Genomic DNA, 13,574 nt, shown 5'->3' with positions numbered 1-13,574 from the left:
TAAAAACTTCCATGAACTCACTATGCCCATCAGCGAATACCTTGGGGTGTCTTCTTTCCAAAATGGGGTCACTTGTGGGGTAGTTATACTGCCCTGGCATTCTAGGGGCTCTAATGTGTGGTAAGTAGTTTGAAATCAAAATCTGTAAAAAATGGCCGGTTAAATCCGAAAGGTGCTCTTTGGAATGTGGGCCCCTTTGCCCACCTAGGCTGCAAAAAAGTGTCACACATGTGGTATCTCCGTACTCAGGAGAAGTTGGGCAATGTGTTTTGGGGTGTCATTTTACATATACCCATGCTGGGTGAGATAAATATCTTGGTCAAATGCCAACTTTGTATAAAAAAAAATGAGAAAAGTTGTCTTTTGCCGAGATATTTCTCTCACCCAGCATGGGTATATGTAAAATGACACCGCAAAACACATTGCCCAACTTCTCCTGAGTACGGAGATACCACATGTGTGACACTTTTTTGCAGCCTAGGTGGGCAAAGGGGGCCACATTCCAAAGAGCACCTTTCGGATTTCACCGGCCATTTTTTACAGATTTTGATTTCAAACTACTTACCACACATTTGGGCCCCTAGAATGCCAGGGCAGTATAACTACCCCACAAGTGACCCCATTTTGGAAAGAAGACACCCCAAGGTATTCGCTGATGGGCATAGTGAGTTCATAGAAGTTTTTATTTTTTGTCACAAGTTAGTGGAATATGAGAATTTGTAAGAAAAAAAAAAAAATCATCAATTTCCACTAACTTGTGACAAAAAATAAAAAATTCTAGGAACTCGCCATGCCCCTCACGGAATACCTTGGGGTGTCTTCTTTCCAAAATGGGGTCACTTGTGGGGTAGTTATGCTGCCCTGGCATTCTAGGGGCCCAAATGTGTGGTAAGTAGTTTGAAATCAAAATCTGTAAAAAATGGCCGGTGAAATCCGAAAGGTGCTCTTTGGAATGTGGCCCCCTTTGCCCACCTAGGCTGCAAAAAAGTGTCACACATGTGGTATCTCCGTACTCAGGAGAAGTTGGGCAATGTGTTTTGGGGTGTCATTTTACATATACCCATGCTGGGTGAGAGAAATATCTCGGCAAATGACAACCTTTCCCATTTTTTTATACAAAGTTGGCATTTGACCAAGATATTTCTCTCACCCAGCATGGGTATATGTAAAATGACACCCCAAAACACATTCCCCAACTTCTCCTGAGTACGGCGATACCACATGTGTGACACTTTTTTGCAGCCTAGATGCGTAAAGGTGCCCAAATTCCTTTTAGGAGGGCATTTTTAGACATTTGGATCCCAGACTTCTTCTCACGCTTTAGGGCCCCTAAAAAGCCAGGGCAGTATAAATACCCCACATGTGACCCCATTTTGGAAAGAAGACACCCCAAGGTATTCAATGAGGGGCATGGCGAGTTCATCGAAAAAAAAATAAATTTTGGCACAAGTTAGCGGAAATTGATTTTTTGGGGTTTTTTCTCACAAAGTCTCCCTTTCCGCTAACTTGAGACAAAAATTTCAATCTTTCATGGACTCAATATGCCCCTCAGCGAATACCATGGGTTGTCTTCTTTCCAAAATGGTGTTATTTGTGGGGTGTTTGTACTGCCCTGGCATTTGAGGGTCTCCGCAATCATTACATGTATGGCCAGCATTAGGAGTTTCTGCTATTCTCCTTATATTGAGCATACGGGTAATGAGATTTTTTTTTTCCGTTCAGCCTCTGGGCTGAAAGAAAAAAATGAACGGCACAGATTTCTTCATTCGCATCGATCAATGTTGATGAAAAAATCTCTGCCAAAAAAAGAAAAAGGAGGGGAAAGGCGTCTGCCAGGACATAGGAGCTCCGCCCAACATCCATACCCACTTAGCTCGTATGCCCTGGCAAACCAGATTTATCCATTCACATCAATCGATGTGGATGAATAAATCATTGCCGGGATTTTTTATATTTTTTATATATATATACAAAGTGTTTGCCAAAGCATATGAACACCGCCACCTCCTCAGCTCATATGCCTCGGCAAACGTATCTTTTACTGCAGAGGAGAAATCTCGTCTTGCAGCGCCGCATACACCGACTTGTGTGTAATCTGACAGCAGCGCAATGCTTCTGTCAGAATGCACATCAGTGCTGCAGCTGGTTCATCAGTTGGTCCACCTGGAAGGTAAAAAAAAAAAAAGAAAAAACCAGGCCGCAACACAATAAATTTTATTAACTTTATAATAACTTTTGAACAGAACATATAAACTTTTTTTTTACTTTTTGAACTGAAGTAAACTTTTTTGCTTACCTTTTTTTTTTTGTCTTTTTTTTTTCACCTTTTATAGGACAAACCTCTCCTTCCCCATGGGACAATGTGCAAAGTGCAAATCGCCCAAAGATGTGGCGAAGTACATTATGCACTTTATCCCAGGTGAAAGGAGAGGTTTGCAGTAGCTGTGAGTGTAAGGGCCCTAATAGCCCTGTGAGATGCAATCCCTATGCTAAGTGTACCTGTGTGTGGTACTTCCGGAAACACTCTCCAAAGCATAGGGCAGGGTGGTCAGGACAGTCAGGACAGAAATAGCGGGTGTCACGCCTTATTCCACTCCTGCTACAGACACAACATCTTTTTCGGGGTGACGGTTGGGTTGAGGTACCAGGAACGACACTGGGAAAATGTCGCTCGTGTAGACGGCTAACTACACTGGTGGATGGGGCCACGGAACCTTTTGTATACAGGAGGTTCTCGATGATCTCTTCCTGAAATTTGAGGAAGGATCGTGTTCTCCCAGCCTTACTGTAGAGAACAAAACTATTGTACAGAGCCAATTGAATTAAATATACAGACACCTTCTTATACCAGCGTCTGGTGCGTCGGGAAACTAAATACGGAGACAACATCTGGTCATTGAAGTCCACCCCTCCCATGAGCAAATTATAGTCGTGGACACAGAGGGGCTATTCAATGACACGGGTTGCTCGCTCAATTTGGATTGTCGTGTCTGCGTGAATGGAGGAGAGCATGTAAACGTCACGCTTGTCTCTCCATTTCACCGCGAGCAGTTCTTCGTTACACAAGGCAGCCCTCTCCCCCCTTGCAAGACGGGTGGTAATGAGCCGTTGGGGGAAGCCCACGCGACTAGTTCGCGCGGTGCCACAGCAGCCAATCTGTTCTAGGAACAAATGCCTGAAGAGGGCCACACTTGTGTAGAAATTGTCCACATAAAGATGGTACCACTTGCCAAATAAGTTGGACACCAAGTCCCAGACTGTCTTCCCACTGCTCCCCAGGTAGTCAGGGCAACCGACCGGCTCCAGGGTCTGATCTTTTCCCTCATAGATCTGAAATTTGTGGGTATAGCCTGTGGCCCTTTCACAGAGCTTATACAATTTGACCCCATACCGGGCGCGCTTGCTTGGGATGTATTGTTTGAAGCCAAGGCGCCCGGTAAAATGTATTAGGGACTCGTCTACGCAGATGTTTTGCTCTGGGGTATACAAATCTGCAAATTTCTGGTTGAAGTGGTCTATGAGGGGCCGAATTTTGTGGAGCCGGTCAAAAGCTGGGTGGCCTCTGGGACGGGAGGTGGTGTTGTCGCTAAAATGCAGGAAACGCAGGATGGCCTCAAATCGTGCCCTGGACATAGCAGCAGAGAACATGGGCATGTGATGAATCGGGTTCGTGGACCAATATGACCGCAATTCATGCTTTTTGGTTAGACCCATGTTGAGGAGAAGGCCCAGAAAAATTTTAATTTCGGAAACTTGGACTGGTTTCCACCGGAAAGGCTGGGCATAATAGCTTCTCGGGTTGGCGGATATAAATTGTGTGGCTTACCGGTTTGTCTCTGCCACGACTAAGTCCAAGAGCTCCGCAGTCAAGAACAGCTCAAAAAATCCCAGGGCCGAACCGATCTGAGCCGTCTCAACCCGAACTCCAGACTGGGCGGTGAAAGGGGGAACTAATGGTGCGGCTGAAGTTGGTGACTGCCAATCAGGATTTGCCAGCACCTCAGGGACTCTAGGGGCTCTACGGGCCTGTCTGTGCGGTGGCTGCGACGGGGTAACTACTGCAGGTGCCACCGTACCAGCTTCAACTGCCCTTCTGGTGCTCGCCACTTCACCATGTTGTACGGCAGTGCTGGTACTAGGTCCAGGGAGGGCTGCACTGCTGGTGTATGCCTCACCACGTGATCCGACAGCGCCAGCCCCACTCTGCTGCTCTTGAAGCGGATCCTACGCAACCTGTGGTCTAGCGACACGGGGACGGGTACGCCTGGTGCTATCAGGGACCTCCACCTCCTCGTCCGAACTTTGGGTCAGAGTGCCACTGCTTTCTACAGGTTCATATTCTGACCCGCTAGATTCGTCAGATGAGGGTTCCCATTCCTCATCCGACTGGGTCAGAATCCTGTAGGCCTCTTCAGAAGAATACCCCCTGTTTGACATTTGGACTACTAAATTTAGGGGTATTCCCTGAGACTACCCAAGAAAAAAAGCAAGCCTGTCTTATAAAGGGGAGGCTAGCGAAGTACCGGAGGCCGCTGCGGTTGATAAAAAATATCAAAACTGATTTTTTTTTTATCGCCGCAGCGATTGGAAAGTGATTGTGCAGTGATCAAAAAAAAAAAAATTTTTTGTCACTGCGGTGGGGCGGGTGTGGGTGAACGCACGTGTGGGCGACCGATCAGGCCTGATCGGGCAAACACTGCGTTTTGGGTGGAGGGCGAGCTAAGGTGACACTAATACAATTATAGATCTGACTGTGATCAGTTTTGATCACTTACAGATACTATAAAAGTACAAATGCTGATTAGCGATACGCTAAACAGCGAATAAGTGACTGCGGTGCGGTGGGCTGGGCGCTAAACAATCGCTAAACTACCTAACCAAGGGGCCTAAACTATCCTAAAACCTAACAGTCAATACCAGTGAAAAAAAATAGTGACAGTTTACACTGATCACTTTTTTCCTTTCACTAGGTGATTGACAGGGGTGATCAAGGGGTTAATTCGGGTGATGGTGGGTACTCACAGTGATCTCTGCTCCTCTGCTGGAACCAACCGACGAAAAGGACCAGCAGAGGAGCAGACAAGCCATTTAACACATCATATTTACTAATATGATGTGTTATCTGGCTTGTGATTTGTTTTTTTGAAAATCGCAAACCTGCCAGCCAATGATCGTGGCTGGCAGGCTGGTGACGAACTTGTCCTCTAACTTTTGCCGCCCTGCGATGCGCGGGCCGGCTTTGAGCGAAATATCGCGTCTCGCGACTCTGCTCATCGCTGCCGCCTCCGGAACGCGATCCTGCGTTAGGCGGTCCGGAGGCGGTTAAAGGGGATATTAATTATTGGTATTTATGCCAATCTCAATAATTAATATTCATAAATAGGCATGAGTGGTCTAGTGATGACTCTCCCTATTTATGCCTAAATCAAATATAACTAGCTATGCTAACTAGCTAACTACCTCTGTTACCTATACACTCCACTGAACTACACTACGTGCGACTTACTATCACTATACTAGGGCGGCGACTACTAAAAACACCATACACTGTATTATGAACAATAAGGAATATTTATTACACAATACAATTATACAAGTCTAACAATACGCTATATCTATATATATTTATAGATCAATGGATATAAATATATATACATATAGACGTACACACCGCAGTATAGAAACAGTACTACAATAAACACAATACAAACCTAACTACACTACACAGCACACAATTCCCATTCCACCCCACACACTATCTATACATTACATCAATACACTTACATTCACACAAATTTCAGTAACCCACCCGCCTGGCTACTCACTGTCCCTACGGGGAGCAAGGGGTTAAACACAATTGTGGCACTGCAGGGGTCAATACTTGCAGGCCAGGGTACACAGGGTTGTAGCTGGACAGCAAGGGTTAATGCTCTGCAGGGACAGGGCAATGCAGGGGTTAATGCTCTGCAGGGACTTGCAGGGCAGAGCATGGGTTAATGCTCTGCAGGAACTTGCAGGGCAGAGCAGGGGTTAATGCTCTGCAGGGCAGAGTAGGGGTTAATGCTCTGCAGGGCAGTGCAGGGGTTAATGCTCTGCAGGGACTTGCAGGGCAGAGCAGGGGTTAATGGGGGAGGCTGGGGCTGCAGGGATACAGGGGACTGTGGGCTGGGGCAGCAGAGAGTTACTACTGGGGTACAAGGCAGCAGGGGTTAAGGAAGAGGCAGGGAAAGCTATACTTAGCCAGCTGCTCAACTTCTCAGTCCCCCTGGCTGCTCCGTCCTTCTGCTCTCCTCCTCTGGGCTGCTCTGGGTTCAACGTCTCTGGATTCAGCCCCCTCCACCTCTCTTCTGAGCGCTGCCAGCCTCTTCCTCCGGTTTGGGATGGTCAGGTATGTGCAGGGCTGCGCTTTCTCCTCTTAGTGGGAAAGGGGGGTTCGATCTTCACTCTGGTCTTCAGAGCGCAGTGCAGCACATCACTGCCTGCGCTCTCCTTTTTGCAGGGGGTAGACTCCTGAGCGCAGAGCACAGCGCTCGGTTCTGATCTTTAGCGCTGGGGGCTGCCGGAGGTCCTGTGTCTGAGCGCCGGATACGCTCTGCTTCAGGGGGGTCACGATCTCCAGAACGCAGTGCCGCTGGGGTATTTAAACCCTGCGGCGCTCGCTCCCGTTTTCCCGCCTTGCAGGCGTGCGCACGCACGCCTGCAGCTAGGTCCACGTGGGCTGGCGCGGTGATATGACATCACCGCACCAGCCCGCTGTAATGACCGGCGTCACGCAAAGGGAGGGAAATGGGAAGGCCCTGTCCAAGGGAGAGGGAAAGGTGGTGACCCCTGACTCACCTTGCGGCTGGCACCTGACGTCCCTAGACGGGTTCCTCACCCGTATACCGATCACTTGCCTAAACCCCGGCTTTCCCTAAGAAGAGCCCTATGTAGGGAACGGGGCGGTGGGATCACTAGTCCACACCACTGACACTAAGAGGAAAACACCCAAAAACCATACCCAACTGTTATTACAATGGTCCATAGCGGGCTCAGTCTTAAAGGGGCTCAAGCCGTTATACTTGTTCCTAGGGGAGAAAGATCGGTTTAGATGGTACAAGATGGTACAACACCCCAGTCAGGATTCACGCTATTTTCCCGAATTCGAGGGTGGATTGTTGGAGGGACTGCGGACAAAGAGGAACATTACTGCATATATTTTGGGCTTGCCCAGAAATCACCTCTCTTTGGTCCCAGGTATTCAATAGAATATCTAGGATGGTTGGTCATCAAGTTCCTCTGGATCCAGCTCTGGCACTATTATTGATAGGCCTGGACAAATTTCCAGCCAAATTTAGGATCAGCATGTTACATATTTTAATTGCTACCAGACTAGTAATCGCGAGGAACTGGAAGAGCACCACCATTCCCGATTTACAAGAGATTATTAATGCGGTTAACACTACGATATCGTATGAATATATAGTTGCCCATCAATCCTTCCGGGTTGCCCAACATATATCAGACTGGGAGGCATGGAAGTGTCAGGGCCCGGGGAGCCCAGAAATTGGAAATGGTTTGTCGGGGAGTCAGTCGGGATGAAATAGGAATACAAGAATGTTGTGAAACAGCTACTTTCTGATAATAGGCATTGGTGTTAGTCTCATTTGCAATTAGCGCATATGTTCTAATTTGTAGCTATGACATGGCTCGGATTGTTGTTTATTTTTCGTTAGATTTTATGTTTTCATATACTGTCCTATCAAGAGTGCAGTATCCATATATATTTGTACCCTTTTACTTTGTACCTTTCTGTATATAAGAAATCAAAGTATTGTGTTTAGGATGCATGTTATCAAAAATGTGATTGTATCTTGTACCTCGCTTGTCCTCACATTTACTTTGACAATAAAAATTTACTTTGACAATAAGAGGAAAACACCAAGGAGAGGACAGACAATACAGACAAACATATAATCCCAGGTGGACGACAACAGCAGACAACAAAAGTCCAACAGGGATCCGGAGGGTAACGTTCTGGAACAACAACCAGGGAACACAGTTACACAGCTCCAGTGGGTCAGTATAGAAGTCCAGGCAGGAAGCTCTATATCTGGCAACCAGAGAAGTGTGAGAGGGGAATATAAGGAGGTTGGGAGTGCTGGACAAGAAACAGCTGAGGAGAAGGAGCTACGGATCCCTGAGTGAGCCAAAAAGGGTTGCAAGGCAAACCCAGAAAGCTACCATAAAGAAACAGCACAATCTTACTACATAGAGCGTGCAGCCACCCGCTGCGACTTCCTGACCCCGGGTATAACGGAGTCAGGCGTGGCTCTTGACACCCTCGTGACACCCGCGCTCCCAGGCAGGGGGATCCTTTGATCCTCCCGCCTGTGGAGATATCGCACATCTCTGGCGCTGTAATTACAGCGCCGGAGTTGAGTGGCACACATGGGCATAGGAACTCTTTGTTCTCATGTCCCTGTTAGGCATGCCATCTCCGACGCTGCCGGAGATGGTGACAAAGAGCAGAGGATCTTTATTGATCATCTGTCCTTTGAAGAGGCCGAAACTGGACATAATTGTCCAGTTGTCGGTCTCTCCCCCCCTTCCCAGCAGGCACATTCCAGAGGGGGGGCATCCATGGGAGCTTCTGGGCACAGTTTAACTGTACATATATACTTATAGATGCTTGGGGCACATCCATAAATATATATATTCATAGATATAAAACAGGGGGTCTGAATGGGCAACAATAAGCCCACCTACAATATATTATATACATAGAGATGTATGCTGACAAGGGGGCATACATACATCTCTATGTATACATCTACCACCTGGACTGGCCCATGCAAAAGGGCCAATATATATGCATATATGTAAGGGCATATATACATATATATTTTAATCTAACACTTCCCTCAACACCCCCCTTCATAGGTGGGGTATTCTCCCTACCACTGACCAGTACTTGCCGTATGCTTACACCTTCCTTAGGTAGCTAATTGCACTTCCAATGCTGGTGCTGGTTTTGCGCATGATTATAACATCCTCTGTCTTCCCTGGGGGTTCCTAGCATCACTTGTGTGTCCTACAGACCCCCCATCTCCATGGGCCTCCGTTGCTCCAGTCGCTCCTTATATTGTCCGCATCAATACGTAATACATACTCCGTTGCACATATCTAGTGAGTACGTTCCAGAGAGTTTACTTTTTTTCACTGACTCCGTATTTTCTATCCACCACTCCCCCTTCTCTGGGGAAGTGGTTAGGCTGGCAACTCTGGTTTAGCTCCTACAGCTTGTTTTCCTCCACAGGTGCAGCTTTTCGCTAATGTTCGAGTTCATGGTCGCTGCAGTCGGACATACCCTGGAGCTAGCTTGGCAGGCGCCCTTCCAGGTAGAATTTTTAAGGTTAGCTCCACGTAACTGGGGCAGTGTGGCACATGGCTTCTACGGATAGCATCGGGCTTCCCCCTCAGTTTTGCGCTGACGGTGCAAGCTCTGGCTACCACTGTGGTAGCGGTATTACGTTTCCACTACATGCTTGGGTTCTTACTGCACAGCCCTTCGCCAGGTGGTGGACTCTTTAGCACCAGATTCGGTGGCTTCTACGGGTGTTCCCCTCCTCTGCTGGGGTATGGGGCTAGCAATGCAGTGTGACTTCCCTTGCCTGGCTTCCTTCTCAGGCGGAGTTTTTTGCACGACCACTTGATCCTTGGCTACTTCTGTATAGCATCGGTCTTAGACAGGGTATGGGCTTAGTCCTAGCCTATTCTTCTCCTGTCTTTTCCTCCTCTGGCTCATGGTTCATAGTCACCCCGTATGCCTTGGTAGTTCCTACGTTGCTACCTTCCCTCACCTGGGTTACACGGGCTATTCGTTTGGTGGCTTTCCATTCCAGACACGATCCGGTCCCAACTGGTGGGCTGTGGCGCCCTCCAGATACTTCCTCCTACAGGGACTCTTCCATTGGTCCGGGTGGGCTAACGGTATCTACACAAAAGCTTCCCACCTTTCTCTCCAGAGCCAGAGTTCCGGAAGCATGCGCCATGGAGGCCCTGATTCTCCTTGGCGGGAGTTCCCCCCCTACGCGTTTCTTCCCCTCCTGCTCAGGGTTCTAGGAAGATCCGGATGGAGGACATTCAGACATATCCTAGTCGCTCCGAACTGACCCGTCACGTGTGGTACGCCGACCTCGTTCTCTTGGAGACGTCCCTTGGTCACTGCCACTCAGAGACGTCCTCCTTTCAAGGGGTCCCGTCTTACAGGACCATTTCAATGACGGTGTGGCTATTGAGACCGCCATTCTGACGTGGAGAGGGTTTTCGGCGGATGTCTTCCGCACTATGATTCAGGCCAGGAAGCCTGCATCGCCCAGGATCTATTATGGGACCTGGAAGTCCTTCCGGGGCTTCTATGAAGCCGAGACATCCCCTCACTGTGTGGTTTTCTCTCTCCTTTCTACTTTCAGGGTTGGACCTTGGTTTAGCCCTTGGTTCCTTGATGGGTCAGGTGTTGGCGCTTCTGTCTTGGGGCAGCTTTCCAGCGTCCTCTGGTGCCCATGGGAATCTTCCTTCAAGGAGCGGCACATACGGTTCCTCTGTACCGTCCTTACAGCCTTGGGATCTGAATATAGTTCTCTCAGCGTTCCAGTCCTCTCCCCTGGAGCCCTTGCGGGAGTTCTCATTCTGGCTCCTGTCGTAGGGGTAGTTTTTTCTTGTGGCTATCACATCCTTTATGCGGGTGTCTACGTTGGGGGTGCTCTCTTGCAAGATCCCCTACCTGGTTCTTCCAAGGCTAAGGCGGTTCTCCGGCCCATTCCTTCTTCTCCCGAAGGTGGTCTCTGACTTCCATATCAATAAAGTAATTGTCCTTCCTTCACAGTCCCTTCCTTCGCACCCTACGGAAGCTAGTTACATTATGGACGTTGTCAGTTCTCTAATCATTATTAGCAGCCTCCAGTCCCTCTCGGCGTACGGACCCCCCTTTTTCTCTCAGGAGGGTCCTCGCTGGGGATTGGCGGCCTCCAAAGGGCGATTGCACGTTGGATTCGGTCTGCAAATGCTGCAGCTTACCGCGCTCGGAGCAGGATTCCACCCTTAGGTGTCACACCTCACTCTCCCAAAGCGGTGGACGCTTCTTGGGCTAGGAGGAATCGCGCTTCAGCTGCACAGTTGTGTAAGGTGGCTCCCGGTCCTCCTTACACATGTTCACAAGAAATTACCAGGTGCATACTTATGCATCGACGGTCGCTGCGTAGGCCGCGTGGTCTTGCAGGCGACAGTTCTTAGTTGCCTGCAGGGGCGCTTGCTCCATGGGTCTGTGGTTTTCCCTCCCTGTGGTCTGCTCTCGGACGTCCCACGGTTTCTGTGTCCCCCAATGAATATGGGCGAGAAAACAAGATTTTTGTAAAACTTACCAGTAAAATCTCTTTCTCGCTCTTCATTGGGGGACACAGCACCCACCCAGTATTGTTGTTCGGCTACAGTTGTGGCTGTTGCTGGTTAGAACTTAGTTCAGTTCTTGGCATTGTTGCTGTCTGTCTCCAGGCTGGAGGGGGTATAGCTGCTTGGGGAGGAGCTAACAGCTTTTACTAGTGTCAACGCCTCCTAGAGGACATAGCTATACCCACGGTTTCTGTGTCCCTCAATGAAGAGCGAGAAAGAGATTTTACTGGTAAGTTTTACAAATATCTCGTTTTAGTGTCTCCATAGTCTGAGAGCCATAGTTTTTAAATTTTTTGAGCGATTATCTTGGGTAGGGTATGATTTTTGCAGGATGAGATGACGGTTTGATTGGCATTATTTTGGGGTCCGTATGACTTTTTGATCGCTTGCTACTACACTTTTTGTGATGTAAGGTGACAAAAAATGGCTTTTTTTTACACCGTTTATATATTATTATTTTTTTACGGTGTTCACCTGAGAGGTTAGGTCATGTGATATTTTTATAGAGCAGGTTCTTACAAACGTGGCGATACCTAATATGTATGCTTTTTTTTACTTAAGTTTTACACAATACCAGCATTTTTTAAACAAAAAAAATGATGTTTTAGTGTCTCCATATTCTGAGCCATATTTATTTTTATTTTTAGGCGATTGGCTTAGGTAGGGGCTAATTTTTTGCGGGATTAGGTGACAGTTAGATTGGTACTATTTTGGGGGGCATACGCCTTTTTGATCACTTGGTGTTGCACTTTTTGTGATGTAAGGTGACAAAAATGTTGTTTTTTTTTTACACCGTTTTTATTTTATTTTTTATGGTATTTATCGGACAAGGTGGATCATGTGATATATTTATAGAGCCGGTCATTACGGACACGGCGATACCTAATATGTGTAATATTATACAGTATATTGTTTTTCTTCTTTCTGTTTTTTATTATAAAATAAGGGGAAAGGGGCGGTTTTTTTTTCTCTTTTTTTACTTTATTAATTTTATTACTTTATTAATTTTATTAAAAACACTTTTTTTCCTTTTTTTTTCCTTTACTTTATTTCTGATGTTCACGTTTAAGGCATTGGGCAGCCTCTGCACGACATCGGGCTGCCTTCTGAGACATCGAGTCCCCGCCACAGCAGCGCGGGTACTCGTTGCGCTCCCTCAAACACAAACCCCTTCTATGCCATGGTAGCGGCATAGAAGGGGTTAATCTGCAGCGATCGCCGATACGGGGGGGTTGATTTCAGCAGGCACCCAGTTCCGATCACCGTCGCGTACCTGTACGCCCTGTGTCCGTAACAGGTTAAAGGGGTATTCCGGTTATAAGAAGTTTTCCCTTATCCACAGGATAGGGAACAACTATCACATCAGTGGGGTTCTACTGCTGGGACCCCCATTGTTCACATACCCTGTGGAGCCCCCCTGAATTAGACGGAGCGGTTTGTTGGAAAAAGGCATCGCCTTTCCATTCATTTCTGTGGGAGCGCCGAGCACAGCTATCTGTTTTGGTACATACTTCTCCATAAAATTCTGGGGCAAGTCTTCTCATTTCTGCCTTTTCTCAGTTTTTGCTCCTGAATATTTATCAATAATTTGATAACTTAGTGTTACCCTTCCCCTTGTAAAAGGGCTGTGTACCTATACACTCTGACCAGTCAGCACTGATTGGACAGCGTGATAGCGTGCAAGAACTACTGATAATGCTCAGAGGAACAGCAGAGACATTGTTTTATCATGATGACCGCCATGGCATTCTATTCATATAGGCGGTAATGCACATTCTGGTTGTTTGGCATGTTGCTTCTGAACCCAGTTGGTGTGTTGTACATAAAATGTTTATTTACTGTCATTGGATTGGTTGAAATTCTTTTTTTTTTACTATCTAGATGGATGTGCTGAGGATCTTCCTTGGCTCTCCTCAAAGTTTGAACCTCCGTAACATCTTGTGGCATGGATTTGTATCACCTCACGAGATTCCACACAAGTGAGTTGAAATACAAGTTTCGTTAAAGGGGTTATCCCATGATTACTGTAAAAAAAAAAAAAAAGAAAATCAGACATAATGAACAACATGACAATCTCTTTCTATCAAAGCTAGAACCATTTGTTGATCCAGTTACTTTGGTAAATTGATTTCACACTAGCAGGT

General features: G+C 47.2%; 1 protein-coding gene across 2 annotated transcripts in view; it reads left to right on the top strand.

The window, feature by feature from the left end:
• The window catches only part of ERMARD (ER membrane associated RNA degradation), a 325,303-nt gene that overhangs the window by 116,764 nt on the left and 194,965 nt on the right, over positions 1–13,574 (top strand). For both annotated transcript variants that reach the window (XM_040429349.1, XM_040429348.1), the window contains one exon: positions 13,312–13,409. In XM_040429349.1, coding sequence (XP_040285283.1) covers positions 13,312–13,409 — 98 coding nt within the window. The remainder of the gene's footprint in view (positions 1–13,311; positions 13,410–13,574) is intronic.

Source organism: Bufo bufo, chromosome 4, assembly GCF_905171765.1.
Source record: "Bufo bufo chromosome 4, aBufBuf1.1, whole genome shotgun sequence".
Lineage (NCBI taxonomy): Eukaryota > Metazoa > Chordata > Amphibia > Anura > Bufonidae > Bufo > Bufo bufo.
Note: the sequence above shows the minus strand (reverse complement) of the source record. Positions and strands in the feature narration are given on the sequence as shown.